This window comes from Mustelus asterias, chromosome 13, assembly GCF_964213995.1.
Source record: "Mustelus asterias chromosome 13, sMusAst1.hap1.1, whole genome shotgun sequence".
NCBI classification, from domain to species: domain Eukaryota; kingdom Metazoa; phylum Chordata; class Chondrichthyes; order Carcharhiniformes; family Triakidae; genus Mustelus; species Mustelus asterias.
This window is the reverse complement of record NC_135813.1, coordinates 66,254,076-66,271,600: the sequence shown is the minus strand read 5'-3', so window position 1 is coordinate 66,271,600 and position 17,525 is coordinate 66,254,076. Positions and strand designations below refer to the sequence as shown.

The 17,525-nt window shown below is 47.8% G+C and overlaps 1 protein-coding gene across 7 annotated transcripts in view; it reads right to left on the bottom strand.

Annotated features, from left to right (window-relative positions):
• susd2 (sushi domain containing 2) overlaps positions 1-17,525 on the bottom strand; it is a 170,892-nt gene that overhangs the window by 105,866 nt on the left and 47,501 nt on the right. For all 7 annotated transcript variants that reach the window (XM_078226974.1, XM_078226972.1, XM_078226973.1 and 4 more), the window contains 2 exons: positions 5,680-5,847; positions 2,819-2,993 (listed from right to left, as the gene is read on the bottom strand). In XM_078226974.1, coding sequence (XP_078083100.1) covers positions 2,819-2,993; positions 5,680-5,847 — 343 coding nt within the window. The remainder of the gene's footprint in view (positions 1-2,818; positions 2,994-5,679; positions 5,848-17,525) is intronic.

Sequence of the window (17,525 nt, the reverse complement as noted above, 5' to 3'; positions counted from 1 at the left end):
CAAGGTGATGAGTTAAAATGGCAACAGGAAGGTTGGGTTCATATTTGCAGACAGAGCGAAGATGTTCCACAAAGCGTTCACCCAGTCTCCCCAATGTAGAGGAGCAGCATTGGCAGCAGCAAATACACTCGGGCAAATTTTTAAAAAGGAGTTCATCTTTGTTACCACCAGAAACCCCTGTTATGGTGATCGCCCCTTTAAGTGCAGCACAGGCCATGTGACCCTTACTCTGCTGTGCTGCCCTTAAAGGAACAATTGGTCACATGGCCTGTGCTGCCCTTAAAGGGACAATCACCATAGGGCTGCTCTATCTATTATTGCCTTGTCACATTACAGACAAAATGCGTCTTTCACTCCAATGTGAAACCACAGATGCCCGTGGGCCTGGTAGGAATGACTTACTCTGTGTCCCCATGATGTGCTTTGAAAAGTGCACTCTGTCTATTACACTGTCTGTGCATCAAAAAATCGTGGCTTGAGGCCAATGGAAATTTTCAAGACTGAGGTCGGCATATTTCTGTTCGGCGAGAGTAAATAGAGTCGAAGCATAGATCAGATAGAAAGAACGGGCATTTTCATGGCATCTTTCACAAGCTCAGAACGTCCCAAAAGACAGTGCAGCTGATGAAGTACTTTTGAAATGTAATCACTGCTGTTGGGTAGGAAATATGGCAGCCAATCCCCATTAGCAAGCTCCCACAAACAATAATGTGACACATGAACACACTGCTTGATTCTTTTTTCCATTGGTCTTGGGATGTGGGCATCACTGGCTGGGCCAGCATTTGTTGCCCAGCCCTGAGGGAATTGAAGAGTCAACCATATTGCTGTGAATCTGGAGTCACATGTAGATCAGACCGGGTAAGGATGGCAGATTTCCTTCCCCAAAGGACATTAGTGAAGCAAATGGGTTTTTATGACAATCAACAATGATTCCATGGTCATCGTTAGACTTTTAATTCCAGATTTTTACTTAATTCAAAGTCCACCATCTGCCATAATGGGATTCGAACCCGGGTCCCCAAATCTTTATCCTGTGTCTCTAGATTACGAGTCCAGCGATAATACCACGATGCCATTGCCTCCACTAAAATTTTTAATATATTGGTCGGGTGGTAAAAGCTAGCCAAGACACTACGGGGGAGAGAACCCTTATTATTCCTGGAGAATAGTCCCATCCTCATGAGAGCTTTAGTGTCTCACCCGACACTTCATTCAATTCAGCACTGAAGTGCCTGCCCGACTAAGTGCTCAAGTTCTTGGAGTGGAGCTTTGAACGTATAACCTTCTGATTAAAGTTGAGAAACTACCACAGAACCCAGAGCCATACCTCATTGTCGCTGAAATCCTTAATATAATCATGAAATATAGGAGGAACAAATGATTTAATGATAGCAATTGGGTCAGAGTTTATTTTAATCTTTATTACTTTGTTTGCTCAAATGGCCCAATGGTTTAGATCCATTGCAGATAAATAAGAGATAACATTGATCTGCCAAACTAAGGGTGAGTTTGTGCAATGCAGTCCTGAAAAAGGCCTTTACAAAAGTCCAACTCAACTATCAGAACAAACCCCATTACATCCATTTTTCCCAGCTCTCTGTCTTCAGAGCGTAACAGAAAGAAATAGCGGGAGACTTGAAAATTGGAACGTTGCATTTGATCATCCAGCAATGATCAGCATTGCAGGTTCCACCCCTGAGGCTGAATGGGTAAACTCTTGCTGGAAACATCTCTTGGCTCCTCAAGAACCCCTCTCAACCCCCTGCACTTCCCGATGCAACCTCAAGTTGCTGATTCTGATCATAGAATCCCTACAGTGCAGAAGGAGGTCATTTGGTCCATCGAGCCTGTACCGACAACAATCCCACCTATGCCCCATTCCCATCACCCCACATATTTACCTCCCTGACACTAAGGGACAATTTAGCATGGCCAATCCACCTAACCTGCACATCTTTAGGAGTGTGAGGGTGAGGGGGGCGGGGGGGAGGGGGGGGTGGGGTGGTGGAACTGGAGCACCCAGAGGAAACCCACGCGGACACAGGGAGAACATGCAAACTCCACACAGCCAGTCACCCGAGGCCGGAATTGAACCCGGGTCCCTAGCACCATGAGGCAGCAGTGCTAACTAAAACAGAAAATGTTGGAAAATCTCAGCAAGTCCGACAGCAACTGTGGCGAGAGAATAAAGCCAATGGCCGGAATTTTACTGGCATGCCCGCCCCAATTCCGGGGGAGGGCGAGGTTCGGAGAATGGCATTTTCCATTGGCCTCGGGTGGGATCGTATGAAGCTCAGGCAGATGTGCCGGTAAAATCCCACCTTAAGTTTCGAGCCTGAAAGACCCTTCGTCAGAGCTAAGAGCAAGGAAAATCAGAAAAGATTTAAACTATGAGGGTGGGGGTATGGGGGGAGTGTGGAACTGGACAAAGGGAATGTAAATGATGATGGAGAAGGCCGAGAAAGGTGCTGAAAGTGTCCATTAAGCGAACAGAATGTGCAAATGGCAGAACAGGGGTACAGATTGTTAAGGGATTGCTTTCACCAATGCTAACCTGATGGTGTGCACCATTACATTTGCAGATATTAACAACTCCCATCGATCACAAAATGGGCAGGAAGTGACTCTGGTTTGCTAAGACTAGAAAGAGTAACTGAACTACACAATGGAATGCAGTCCAATGCATTGTTTAACCTTCTGACACTAGACATGAGAAAGTGCATCTTCAGTTTAACACCTAGGTCCCAAGTTGAAAATATACCCAGTCTAATCGTACAATCAACGCAGATGCCCAAATGTAGGTCAGTGTACTCACGGTTCGCCATCTCGTTGTTTCTGATCAGTGAGACGCAGCATTCCAATTTCCCATTCAAAATAAGGTTTTGCAGCCGGTTCAGGGGTGAAGTTAAAATGCCCATTGTTTGGTACGCCTTTTCCGAGTGAGTACAGGTAACTCCATTCTCCTTTCCAGGATTCTGAGTAAGGTTTACCTGGTGGATAAAGTTGCCATATTGTGAGTTTCATCGATAAAAGCATAGAAACAGAAAACAGGAACAAGAGTAGGCCATTAAGCCCATCGAACCTATTTCGCAATTCAATGTGATCACGGCTGCTCCGTCATCTCAACACCACACTCCCGCTCCCTCCCCATACTCCTTGATACCTTTAGTGTGTAGAAATCCATCTACTTTTTTTAACACATTCAGTGACTTGGCCTCCACAGCCTTCAATGATAAAGAATTCCATTGATTCGCCACCCTCTGAGTGAAAAGATTTCTCTTCATCACAGTCCTAAATGGCCTACCCTTTATCCTGAAACTATGACCCCTTGTTCTAAACCCCCCACTAGCCCCAGCCAGAAGGACATCATCCCAGCATCCAGACTGTCCCTGAAAGGAAAGGAAATTGCAATCATGTTGCTGAAATTTGAACATTTTAGACTGAGACTCGTGAGGCATGATTCAGTTTCTGAGTACGATCAAGGGAAGTACCAAATGACAGCAGATGTGCTATCAAGAATACCAGTGGAAAGAGTCATACGAGAAGGTTTAAATTTTATTTAGGATTTGGAAGCATATACTTTGTATATTACTAAAGACTTATCAGCCATGGAAGAGAGATTCCAAGAGATTAAGCAAGATCAACTGCAGGATGACGAAATCATAGAAACCCTACAGTGCAGAAGGAAGCCATTCGGCCCATCGAGTCTGCACTGACCACAATCCCACCCAGGCCCTACCCTCACATATTTACCCGCTAATCCCTCTAACCTACGCATCTCAGGACTCTAAGGGGCAATTTTTAACCTGGCCAATCAACCTAACCCGCACATCTTTGGACGAATGTATCCAAATAAAAGAAACACCCATAGTTTTCATCATTGTCATTAATTACTACTCCAGATGGTTTGAAGTGAGCTGACTGCACAGCACCATGGCAGAGCAAGCCATTACATCACTAAGAAGAATCTTTGCCACACATGGCATCCTGGACATTGTGGTGTCAAACAACAGGTTTCAATTTGCTAAAGAATTGTTCCATAACTTTACACAGGAATCTGGTTTCATGCGCGTGACTAGTTCACCTAGATATCCGCAGGCAAATGGAGAAGCAGGAAGAGGAGTTTGAACAACCAAGGAACTGATGAAAAAGAACAAAGATATTGGGTGGGATTTTCCGGCCGCGCTCACCTCAAAACCAGAAAATCCCGCCCGAGGTCAATGGACCTTTTCATGGTCCGTCCCTCGCCCGCTCCGATTCCCGTGGTGGGCGGAACTGGAAAATTCACCCCTTTAACTTTGTTCTTCTTACCTACAGAACCTCATCCCTAAAAACAGGTTTTCACCATCAGAAGCATTGATAGGTTGACAGTTGCGAATACAACTTCCAGTTCTACAACAAACATTACAACCTAACTTTACCTCAGACGATCGTGAGAGTGTTGTTAAATGGGAGGAGCAACGAAGAGACACTCAAGCTCGTAATTTCAACATCAGACACAAAGTGCGAGACCTGGAAGTGCTACAGCCGGAGAGAGAGTGTGGATACGAGACTAACAGAAAGAAGACATCGTAACTGAAAGAGCTCCACAACCGAGATTGTGTGGAATTGAGATGGACCAGGAAGATATCAGAAGGAACCGAAGATCCTTGATATCATTGGGAAGGAAACTAATGGAACCTTGGACGTACTATTTAGATCCAGATGGAGACAAGAAACCGAAAACAAATAGAAACTCGGCAACTACCCAGGTGGAAGACACTCCTGTCGATTGATGAGCGAGTGCAGTTCATCCTGAAGCTCAAAATAAAATCAGGACCAGATCAGGGAGATTAGTCAATGCGGCACAGAGACTAACCCTGTGAGACTTTGGGGGCAGATGTAGGAGGCAGTATGTAGTTAGGATAAAGATTTTGGGGAGATGTAGAGTAAAGGGTTAATACCTGATGTGACTATGATACAATGTCACATGACTAAGTAACTGAGATTTGGTGGGAAGAAGAAGTAGAATCTCACGTGGGGTACTGAGATGTATACAATCTGTAAATAACCAAGGATGTTTTATTATGAATAGCATTTTAAGGTAGAATTATTTAGGGTAACCCTGAAGAAACCCCATCTACTCCCTGAACTCAAGACAGAATATGAGTGTCACTGACAAGGCCAGCATTTGTTGCTCATCCCTAATTGTCCTTCAATAGTGGTTTAATAGTCAACCACGTTGCTGTGGATCTGGAGTCACATGTAGGCCAGACCAGGTAAGGATGGCAGCTTTCCTTCCCTAAAGGACATTAGAGAAGCAGATGGGTTTTTATGACAATCAGTGATAGATTCATAGCCCCCCCATGACTGAGACTAGCTTCCTATTCCTGATTTATTAATTGAATTTACATTCCACCACCAGCCAGAGTGGGATTTGAACCTGTGCCACCAGGATATTAGGCTGGGATTTGGATTTCTAGTCCAGTAACATTACCGCTGCATCACCGTCTCCCTGTTAATTGTGCTGAACAGCCTTTTTTGTGATGTAAATTATATGTAATATTTCCATGGAGAGTGGATTAAATGGGAATACAAGCAGATGAATTGTCTAATTCCATGCAAAGTTGTTGAATGTGGTTTTTGTGTTGTAAACTCTGTCAAAGCCATCTGAATTCACACACAATGAGAGTTTACCTTGTTCTCTGTAGCCCCAGAGTTCAACGTTGAGGGTATCTGCCGGAAGCAGTGATGTATTCCAATTCAGAGTCAGCAGTCCGGCAACACCGGGTGTGCCATAGTACTGCCATTTGGTGGCATTCATCAGGGTGCTTTTCTTCAAGGCTGAAAACTTGGCATGGTGTACTGTAGGGTTGGAAAAGACAATAGATTAAAATAAGTCCGACGAATAACAAGAGCAGCTCTGCGTGCCCAGTGAGGGAGAGGAGGGGAGGGGGGCACGGTGGCATGGTGGTTAGCACTGCTGCCTCACAGCGCCAGGGACCCGGGTTCGATTCCTGGCTTGGGTCACTGTCTGTGTGGAGTTTGTACATTCTCCCCCTGTCTGCGTGGGTTTTCTCCAGCTGCTCAAGTTTCCTCCCACAGTCCAAAGATGTGCGGGTTAGGTAGATTGGCCATGCTAAATTGCCCCTTAGTGTCAGGGGGACTAGTTAGGGTAAATGCATGGGGTTTCAGGGATAGGACCTGGGTGGGATTATGGTCGGTGCAGACTCGATGGGCTGAATGGCCTCCTTCTGCACTGTAGGATTCTATGATTCTATGAGAGGTGGGAGACATATTCACTAGAAGCTTGGATGTGAGACAGTTCCACGGCTCTGATTTCCTGACTCGCAATCCCTGAGAATGTGACTCCCTTCACCATGCACTGTGAGGAGGAAAATCCGGATACCCACAAAACATTGGCAGGAGATCCACAAAACCCTTGGGAGCTGGGTGAATTGTACTAATCGGTTCCTAAGTTCCAGCAGATGATCAGAGAGACCTCCTGCAGAAGTTTAAAGTTGATTAGTTTCACAAGTGGGCTTACATTAACACTGCAATGAAGTCACTGTGAAAATCCCCTAGTCGCCACACTCCAGTGCCTGTTCGGGTACACCGAGGGAGAATTTAGCACGGCCAATGCACCTAACCAGCAGTGGAGTATGGGAGGAAACCGGAGCACCTGCAGGAAACTCATACAGACCCAGGGGAGAATATACAAACTCCACACAGACAGTGACTCAAGCTGGGAATCGAACCTGGGTCCCTGGCGCTGTGAAGCAGCAGTGCTAACCACTGTTCCACTGCGCTGCCCTGTCAATGCTTTCTAATAATTGTAACAATGGAGGAAACGGATCCTAATTCTTTCTGATTGTTTCCTCTCTGCACTTTGCACATTATATCACCTATCTCACTTGATAACTGATAGGTACCACTGGTCTCTGTTAATGCCACGCTGCCTTTTAGTTTAAGCCAGGTATGTCAGGGAGAGTCACCAGTCCCATAATGGACATCAAGCGCTGTAACAACACTTCTGCTATCTATGCAGTCAACAATTTTTGAGTGCAGGTCAACTTTTGTTTCTCCCCCACTATAAAATCTTTCCTTTAATGAGTGATTCATTAACATCCATCGAAGACTTTGTAAATCATCCTTAAGAAATGTGTTCCAAAGGAAATGAAGCCTTGCAACACAGTACAGATCAGTAAATCTGAATAATAAAGTCCTGGATTTTACCGGCTTGCCCCGCCCATCAATGGTACATCAACGAGACCATGCAGATACTATGACGACAGATGAACGGACACCACGCAACAATCGCCAGGCAGGAGTGTTCCCTCTCAGTTGAGATCACTTCAGTGGCCAAGGACACTCAGCCTACGATCTTCGAGTAAGCATTCTCCGAGACTGCCTTTGAGACGCACGCCAACGCAGAGTCACCGAGCAGAAGCTGATAGCCCAAGTTCCGCACTCATGAGGACGGCCTTAACCGTGATCTCAGGTTCATATCGTGCAACATGTAACTCCACCGTATTGTTCAGCGGGTGAAAAATCTCCCTGACTGTCCTGTTTAGACACCATGCACACCTTGATTACAGGTGATGATCTCTCTGACTAAATTAGTTTGCATAGTGTTTAGCACTATCTCATTCTTGGCTTGTTTGTAATTATCTCTCTGCCTTAAATTATCGGTTCTTAGGTCATCTGTTCACTTGTTATACAGCCTGTCGACACTTTACACACACTGATTATACTTAACAGCTTGCATTTATAAGGACTCATGATTACCTGTAAAGACTTTTCAGCTGGTCTACACTGTCCGTACTTATCCTTTGACACTCCTGATTACCTGTTAGTGTCAGGCTATCATCACTCCGCCTACATATTCTGTACCTGTGCACCTCGCTCCACTTCACCTGATGAAGGAGCTGCGCTCTGAAAGCTTGTGATTTCAAATAACCCTGTTGGACTATAACCTGGTGTCGTGTGACCTCTCATCTTGTCCACCCCAGTCCAACACCGGCATCTCCACATCATGGTAACAAAGATGGAAATAGGCAGCATTAATAATGGTGAGGATATGCATTTGGAAGCTGATCGAAGTGTCAAAGGTGACACAAAGTTTAGATCGAGACTGGCTGAGCCTCAGACAATTGGCAGAGAGAGAGGACGGGATTTCATGACCTCGCTCGAGTGAGACTGGAAATTCCCGAGGTCAACGGAGATTTCCGTTGTCAAACCCTCGCCCGCTCCGATTCCATGGTAGAGTTTCAGGGGCAGGCAGCAGAATTCATAGTGGGGACTAAAGACAATGGCGGAGGAATTAGAGGAAATTTCTGCTTATCCAGTACTGGATGTCAGATATAAAACCATTCAGTCCATCAAGCTGATGTTAGCTGTGTGGAGATTTCCATCATTCCTTACCACGCAGTTGTTGGAGCTGCAGCAGTTGGTACATTTGTTTGCTTGGCGGATGATCCATTGTGTTCCATCTCATCAAGCTCCGTGTTAATGTTAGCGAAACATAGAAGATAGGAGCAGGAGGAGGCCATTTGGCCCTTCAAGGCTGCTCCACCATTCATTATGATCATGGCTGACCATCCAACTCAGTAGCCTAATCCAGCTTTCTCCCCATAACCTTTGATCCCATTCGCCCATCAGACACTTGCACGATTTCCCTTTCTGCTGAGCCTTTCTTTTCTGCTGAATGTTAAGCTTCTCTTGAATGCTGCATTTCCTTGGCACAAGTGGACTTACTGAGTGTTAAATCAGCCATGATCTTCTTAAATGGTGGAACAGGCTCAAGGGGCTGAATGGCCCACTCCTGGTTGTATTCCTTATGGTCTTATGCATCGATAGGAGGTACTGCGTGCCCCCCGATATATATATATGGCATCTCCATTGAAGTCATCAATCGTATCAAACTCGATAGAGTAATTTCAGGTCTCTACCCAACTCAGTGCAGCCCCAATGCTGCAACTTTCCAAACCTCATGTATTGTAATGATCTGTGAATGGCACCAACTATAAAACTGGGAACACCTGCACCCTATGCATCATCTTCATCTTTTCTGTTTAAGGCTCATCAATTTTCAATTATCTCTTCCATGACAGCTCATGTACAGCAGCAGGGGCCTGTGCCAGTAGATCAAAGGGACATTTTTCTCTTCAAATAAACTGAATGAAGAAAACCTTTTGCATGGTTTTGAAGATCCTTCGTAGATAGATGGTGTTAAATCTGTGGTTAGCACCTCCACTTGGGCATTGCGGACAGTCATTTCAGGCGTGTGGGCAGCCAGTCTGTTTAACCTCCAATCAAATATACCGGCTGAGGTCTTCCTATAAAAATTCTAAGTGCTGAACGAGCGGGAAAATGGGAGAGTTTTACCAGGCGGCACGGTGGTTAGCACCGCTGCCTCATAGCGCCAGGGACCCGGGTTCGATTCCGTGCCTTGGGTCACTGTCTGTGCGGAGTCTGCACGTTCTCCCTGTGTCTACATGGGTTTCCTCTGGGTGCTCCGGTTTCCTCCCACAGTTCAAAAGACCTGCTAGTTAGGTGCACTGGCCATGGTAAACTCTCCATTAGTGTACCTGAACAGGCGCTGGAGTGTGGCGACTCGGGAATTTTCACAGTAACTTCATTGCAGTGTTAATGTAAGCCTATTTGTGACACTAATTAAAAATAAACTTTAAACTTTTAAAACCTATTTTTTGGTTGAGTTTGAAAATGCAATCTTATGACGCTTATGTCACTTTTTTGGACAGAAGTGCAATTCTCACCAGTAGGGGGGGGGTGAGAGGGGGCTAAGTTTGCTGGTGAAGCCAGCTGCAAGCTGCCTGGGCGCCATTACACAGGCACCCCGATCTCCCAGTGAACTGGGAGACCTCTTGCCGCCAGCTCCCTCCCATGCCGATCACCACCCTTGCAGAGTCACGCCCCCCCGCCACCCACCCCCTCCCGACGATCACCCACTCTGCGGGATTACTGCAGTGCCTGATACCCTGTGTCTACTAATTTACTGTAGTTTCCCAGCTGGCATTTCACGGTGGGTACCATTCCACAGTCAGAGTGCCCGGCTGTGGAATAAGTCCTTGTATTGAACTCACATTTCACCAGGGTTCAGCAGAAAGGGAAATCATGCAAGTGCCTGATTGGCAGCCTATCACCAACAACCAGCTTTCCTCACGTGCCCTCTCGCGTGTGTGCAATCACTCAGAGTGCTATTTCTGTCGCATCAAATCAAGTTTATAACCCCAGACTTGCTTTAGCACCAAACTTTGCTAATACTAGGAAAGTCCCATTGTAAACCTATTCAGTTAATTGGCCATAAAATGTTGCCGTAATAAATCGCGGATATTTTTGAAATAATAATGCTGCAATTAATTAATATTTAGTATGAAGGTTGCCTGGCGTAAGCAGCTTGAAGGGTGTTGGCAGCTGCCCTCTGAGTGTGTCTCCCCCTGCACAAATATGGGCTAAACGCCAGATTAGACCACGTTGCTAAAAGAAAAATGTTCTTTATTATTGATGTTAATAGAGCAGAGATTGATTCCAACGTCACAAATTGAATGTTGTAAATGACTTGGACTTTGCTTTCCCGATTGGTCTTGTGGGTGTCATTGGTCTTGTGGAATTGCCAAGACTGAATCACATGCTGGGTTGCAATCTTGTGAACCCTCTTTACTGCTAAGTTGATTTTTTGATATCTTAATCCTCTGGCATATCTTCATCAGAACAGTGTCTATGGAGCCTTAATAGTCCACTTGGGACTAATATTTATTCCCTCCTTTCAAAGATTAGTGCAAATACTTCAGCCATTTTAAATAATAATTAGTTTTGTGCAATATTGAATGGTGTGCGGATGATATTTTTTAACTAGTTGGATATCTGGGAAGGCTTACAGAGCAGCAATCTTATCAAGGGGTTCATTAAGCACATCAGCTGGGGAGAGCAAAGTTCAAGGAGATTATGATTGTTAAATCTTGGCCCTGAGATCATTCCATACTTCATTAGCACTAATAATAAACCAGGTGTTCCTGGTCGAGAAGGATTCACGTGATGCTCAGCTGTATTTGTGCTGAGGATAACGCGCAGCGACCTTTATATTCTTGCCGTGCACTGAGATCGATATTCGGTACCCATTTGCGGCCTTGTTATTATAAATTTGCAAATAACAATTATCTTCAATTGACAAACTCCATGACGAGTAGGAGCTTCCTCAGTTAATTTGATTTAGTTTGATTCGTTAGTCAAAAAGATTGACGAGTAGAAGGTTGCAGAAAACGTCCCCCCGCTCTCCAGCAGAACCAAATTCAAAGGAATGGAATCTAGTCATTGCACAGTCTGTTACATGGGCGTCCTGGCTGTGTTATCCTCTGAAATCCTCAATGTTCAGCTACTCACAACTGCAGAATTCCAGTCCCATTGATCGCCACACTCAGCTTGTACAGGACCCAACATGCTGTGTAAGCAACTCAAGTATGCTACAGCTGTGAGGTGGCATATTGGAAATGTTATTTATTGGGCTCTGATGCGCGATAAATCACACGGGAGGCAGGATGTACCCGGGAAATAAAGGCTTTTATTGCCAACAATAACAGAGCTACTATATACAATATACAATCCCAGACTAAAGGGTCACCAGGCAGAGCAGTGACCTTTATACCTCTCCCAGGAGGCGGAGCCAACTGGGGTGTACCATAGGACTATATTAACAGGTAGAACAGCCCAACCCTAACCCCAACAGTAACATATCTACAGACTCATAGTACTGGCCAGACCATGGCTCAGCACTACCTGGTGGGAACCAACAATGGTTCACCACATTCACCCCTCCTTTGAAAACAAAGGCCGGCGGGGTACAAAACACAGAACAATTGTTCATCTGTCTATAAGTTCAAACGGTCTGGGGGACCGCACCGTCGCTGTGACCTCCTCGACACCGGCGATGACACCGGTTCAGGCAATCGCGGTGACGTTCTCTCCAAGGCGGTGTCCAGCGACTCCTCCAGTTCCTCACGGGCCGGTAGACCACGAGGTGGTGACAATCCGCTGGACTCGGGCACGCCTTGAATTGGCGACCATCTCCTGGGCTCAGGCAAGCTGTACACGGGAGTAAGAGGGTTAAGTGGTGGTCCCGATACTGCCCGCGCCGTGTCAGGAGGGGAGATAATGGTCGGGGGGTCCCTAACTGGGGGTGTGGGAGCGACAGGGGTTTCCAAGCCCCCTGCTGGCACCAGATCTCGAATCGGGACCGTGTCCTCTCGCCCGTCAGGATATGCCACGTAGGCATACTGAGGGTTGGCGTGGAGGAGATGGACCTGTTCAACCAAAGGGTCGGACTTGCGGGTCCTAACATGCCGCCGCAGGAGGACAGGTCCTGAGTACGTCAACCAAGACTTCCTAGGGAATGAAAACATTCTCTCATGAGGAGTAGCGTTGGTTGCCGTACACAGGAGTGAGCGTATGGAGTGGAGCGCATCAGGGAGTACCTCTTGCCAACGGGAGACTGGAAGACCTTTAGACCTCAACGCCAGTAAGACAGCCTTCCAGACTGTAGCATTCTCTCGTTCGACCTGTCCGTTACCCCTTGGGTTGTAGCTCGTGGTTCTACTAGAGGCAATCCCATATGAGAGCAGGTATTGCCTCAAGTCGTCGCTCACGAACGACGAGCCCCTATCCCTGTGGATATAACAGGGGTAACCGAACAGGGTGAAAAGATCACGAAATGCCTTGATAACCGTGGCAGCGGTCATATCAGAACAGGGAATGACAAAAGGGAATCGTGAGTACTCATCAATCACATTGAGGAAGTACACGTTCCGATCTGTCGAGGGAAGGGGGCCCTTAAAGTCCACACTCAGTCTTTCGAAGGGACGAGTGGCCTTAATGAGGTGTGCCCTGTCAGGTCGGTAGAAGTGCGGTTTGCATTCCGCGCATACCCGGCAGCTTCTGGTTATGGACCTGACATCCTCCACCGAGTAGGGTAGATTCCGGGCCTTTATGAAGTGGAAGAGCCAAGTGACCCCTGGATGGCAGAGGTCATTGTGGAGAGCCTGTAATCGATTCTCCTGCACACTAGCGCATGTTCCACGCGACAGGGCGTCCGAGGGCTCGTTGAGCTTCCCTGGACGGTACATGATATCATAATTGTAGGTGGAGAGTTCGATTCTCCACCTCAAAATTTTATCATTCTTGATCTTACCCCGTAACGTGTTGTTGAACATGAATGCCACGGACCGCTGGTCCGTGAGCAGAGTGAACCGTTTTCCCGCCAAGTAATGGCGCCAATGCCGAACGGCCTCCACAATGGCCTGGGCCTCCTTTTCCACCGCCGAATGTCGAATTTCAGGGACTTGGAGGGTGCGAGAGAAAAAGGCGACGGGCCTGCCCGCCTGGTTAAGTGTGGCGGCCAGGGTGAAATCAGATGCATCACTCTCCACCTGGAAGGGGATGGACTCATCGATAGCGTGCATCGTGGCTTTCGCGATGTCAGCTTTTATTCTTGCAAAGGCTAAGCGAGCCTCTGTTGCTAGGGTAAAAGAGGTAGACTTGATGAGCGGACGGGCTTTGTCCGCGTAATTGGGAACCCACTGTGCATAGTACGAGAAGAAGCCTAAACATCTTCTCAGTGCTTTGATGCTAGTGGGAAGGGGGAGTTCGAGGAGAGGACGCATACGGTCTGGATCAGGGCCAAGGACCCCGTTTTCCACCACGTATCCGAGGATAGCTAGGCGGCGCGTGCGAAATACACACTTCTCCCTGTTGTAGGTCAGATTCAGGCGAGATGCAGTGCGTAAGAATCTAAGAAGGTTGGCATCGTGGTCCTGCTGGTCATGGCCGCAGATGGTGACGTTATCCAGGTACGGGAAGGTAGCCCGCAGCCCGTTCTGGTCCACCATTCGGTCCATAGCACGCTGGAAGACCGAGACCCCATTCGTGACACCAAAAGGAACCCTTAAAAAATGGTACAGGCGACCATCCGCCTCAAAGGCCGTGTATTGTTGGTCTTCTGGGCGAATGGGGAGCTGGTGATAAGCAGATTTTAAGTCGATGGTGGAGAACACCCGGTACTGCGCAATCTGGTTGACCATGTCAGATATGCGCGGGAGGGGATACGCATCCAGCTGCGTGTATCTGTTAATGGTCTGACTATAGTCTATGACCATCCAGGGTTTGTTCCCATTCTTAACCACCACGACTTGCGCTCTCCAAGGACTAGCGCTAGGTTGGTTGATCCCTTCCTTGAGGAGCCACTGAATTTCAGATCGAATGAAGATCCGATCCTCAGCGCTGTAACACCTGCTCTTTGCTGCGATGGGCTTGCAGCCTGGCATGAGATTCTGGAATAGGGAGGGTGTGGTAATCCTAAGCGTTGAGAGACTACATGTGGAGCGCGTTGGGCAATTTAGAGGCTGCGGGTCTCCCACTGAAAGCGGAGGGAGTGGCCCATCGTACTGCAGGGTTACACTCTTCAGGTGGACCATAAAATCCAGTCCTAGGAGTTTCGGCGCGCAAAGGTGCGGTAACACAAGGAGTCTGAAGTTCTCGTAAACCGTGCCCTGCACCGTCAGATTGACCACGCAGCTCCCTAGCACAGACACAGACCGGGACCTTGACGCCATCGAAATTGTCTGCTTGACAGTCCGAATCTGGAGACCACACCGCTTCACGGTGTCAGGGTGAATGAAGCTCTCCGTGCTCCCGCTGTCAAACAAACAATAAATCTGGCGTCTGTTTACCTGTCTGTCCATCATGGACTTGTCGAGTCTGTGAGGCTTGGCCTGGTCCAGGATGATCGACGCCACCGTTGGTTCGTGGGTGCAACTGCAGGCAGCTGAGATGGTTGATGACGACCCCTGCTGGTCATTCGCGGTCGGTGCCGACCAAAATGGCTGCCCCCATAGGTCGCACGTGTCTTGCGACTCCGTCGTTCGGAATGGCGACGTCCTGGAATCGCACGTGGTAGAAGACCTTGAAGACGCAGAAGACAAGGAGGCCGGCTCCGGGGAGTCACACGCCGCACTGCTGTTTTTGGATGGAGGTTTGGACCGGCATACTTTGGAATAATGCCCCTTCTTGCCGCAGGCGGAGCACAACACCGCTTTAGCTGGACATCGCTGCCGAGCGTGTTTCACCCCCCCCACAGAAGTAACACCGCGGGCCACCTGGAGGTCCGAGGCTGGAAACGCAATCGCGCAGTTTTTCGGTCCCGCTGAATAAAGTGGAGTCTGCGGCTGCCCCTGCCACACTGTCTCCACGCGGTCGTCGGGGTACATCTCCAGACTTTTGGAGGCCGTTTCTAGAGCGTCAGCTAACTCTATGGTTTTAGTGAGATCGAGGTTACCTTGCTCCAACAGCCGAAGGCGGATGTACGACGAGCCGATTCCCGCCACGAACGCATCTCGCACTAAGTCGCTCATGTACTGGGCTGCCGACACTGACTTGCAATTGCAGGCTCTGGCTAGCTGCTGAAGCTCGCACGCGTACTGTTCCGTCGTTTCGCCGGGCTGCCGCCGTCGAGTGGCTAGAAGGTGTCGAGCATGGATCTCATTCGGTGGTTTGTTGTATCGCTTTTTGAGAAGCTCGAGGGCCCCTTTGTAGTCGGGGGCCTCACGGATCGCTAAGTATACAGCGTCGCTTACCCTCGCATGGAGGACCCGGAGTCTGTCGGCGTCGTCGGTGACCTCTGTGGAGGCGTCGAGGTAATCTTGGAAACACTTCAACCAGTGGTCGAAAGTGTTCGATGCTCCCGCCGCACGTGGGTCCAACGTAAGCCGTTCGGGTTTAAACATTTGCTCCATGTTTTCTTTCGGTTTTTTTTCAAAAAAAGAATATACTTGTTGGCAATAAAATTGATGCGCGATAAATCACACGGGAGGCAGGATGTACCTGGGAAATAAAGGCTTTTATTGCCAACAATAACAGAGCTACTATACACAATATACAATCCCAGACTAAAGGGTCACCAGGCAGAGCAGTGACCTTTATACCTCTCCCAGGAGGCGGAGCCAACTGGGGTGTACCATAGGACTATATTAACAGGTAGAACAGCCCAACCCTAACCCCAACAGTAACATATCTACAGACTCATAGTACTGGCCAGACCATGGCTCAGCACTACCTGGTGGGAACCAACAATGGTTCACCACAGGCTCATAATCCAGCAGCCCAGGCTAATGTGCTAGGGGTGTAGGTTCAAATCTCTCCACAATAACTGGAGGGATTTTAATTCAAATGTTAAATATCTGGAGGTGAATTTTCCTGTTCCGCCCGCCTTGGGCATCGTAGCGTGGAAAGGTCTGTTGACCTCGGGCAGGATTTTCCAGTTATGGGGCGAGAGCAGCTGGAAAATCCTGCTCCTGGAATTGAAAGCTAGCATCAGTCATGGGGAGCGTGAAACTATCATCAATTGTCGCAAAATCCCATCCAGTTCAGTCATGTCCTTTGGGAAAGGCAATCTTTTGTCCTTACTTTCTCTGGCCCATATGTGACTCCAGACCCACAGCAACACTGTTGTCTCTTAGCTACCCTGTGAAAAGGCCTAGCAAGGGCCCACACCCCATGAAAGAATAAATAAACAGTCAGTCAGTGTGATCCATATGTTCAAATATCACTGACCATATTATTCAGCTGGTGCCAAATAATTAGATTCAACTCTTGGATGAAGTTGTCACTGAAGTGAGCTGCCGACCTAGTTCTGCTCATGGCCACCTGTGGCAACCTTCTTGAAAGCTGCATCACTACCAAGTAGCAGGGGTGATGTGGAGATGCCGGCGTTGGACTGGGGTGGGCACTGTAAGAAGTCTCACAACACCAGGTTAAAGTCCAACAGGTTTATTTATTTACAAGTAGCAGAGGTAAGTCAAGGATCATTAAACTCTTTACGGCTTCACTCACACACACTCCATCACTGTCTCAGAGAATCAATGCCCAAGCATTGATTACCATCACCAAGTGGAAATCCATCACATTTAGGTGCTTTCAAATGAGTGGAGAAGGGCCAGGAGCTCAAGGAGTTTGCTGAATAAAATGGCATCATATTTGGCTGACATAATTCATGTTGCCAGATTTAGAGTCTAGCCTTGATTTTAGCTGCCTGGGGTTTTCATGGTGTTTGGGTGCAGTATCAAGAACTCTGACCTCCAGGGTAAGAGGCTTCCATTTGGTACAATGGACGCAATCTTACCAGCCATTCACGTCCCACTCCTGCTGCAGTGAGGACAGAGGACAACATGGTGGCACAGTGGTTGGCACTGCTGCTCCACAGCACCAGGGACCTGGGTTCGATTCCCAGCTTGGGTCACTGTCTGTGTGGAGTTTGCACATTCTCCTCGTGTCTGTATGGGTTTCCTCCGGGTGTTCCGGTTTCCTCCCACAGTCCAAAGATGTGCAGGTTAGGTTGATTGGCCATGCTAAATTGCCACTTAGTCAGGGGGATTAGCTGGGGTAAATACATGGGGTCATGGGGATAGGGGCTGAGTAGGATTGTGGTCAGTACAGACATGATGGGCCGAATGGCCTCCTTCTACACTGCAGGGATT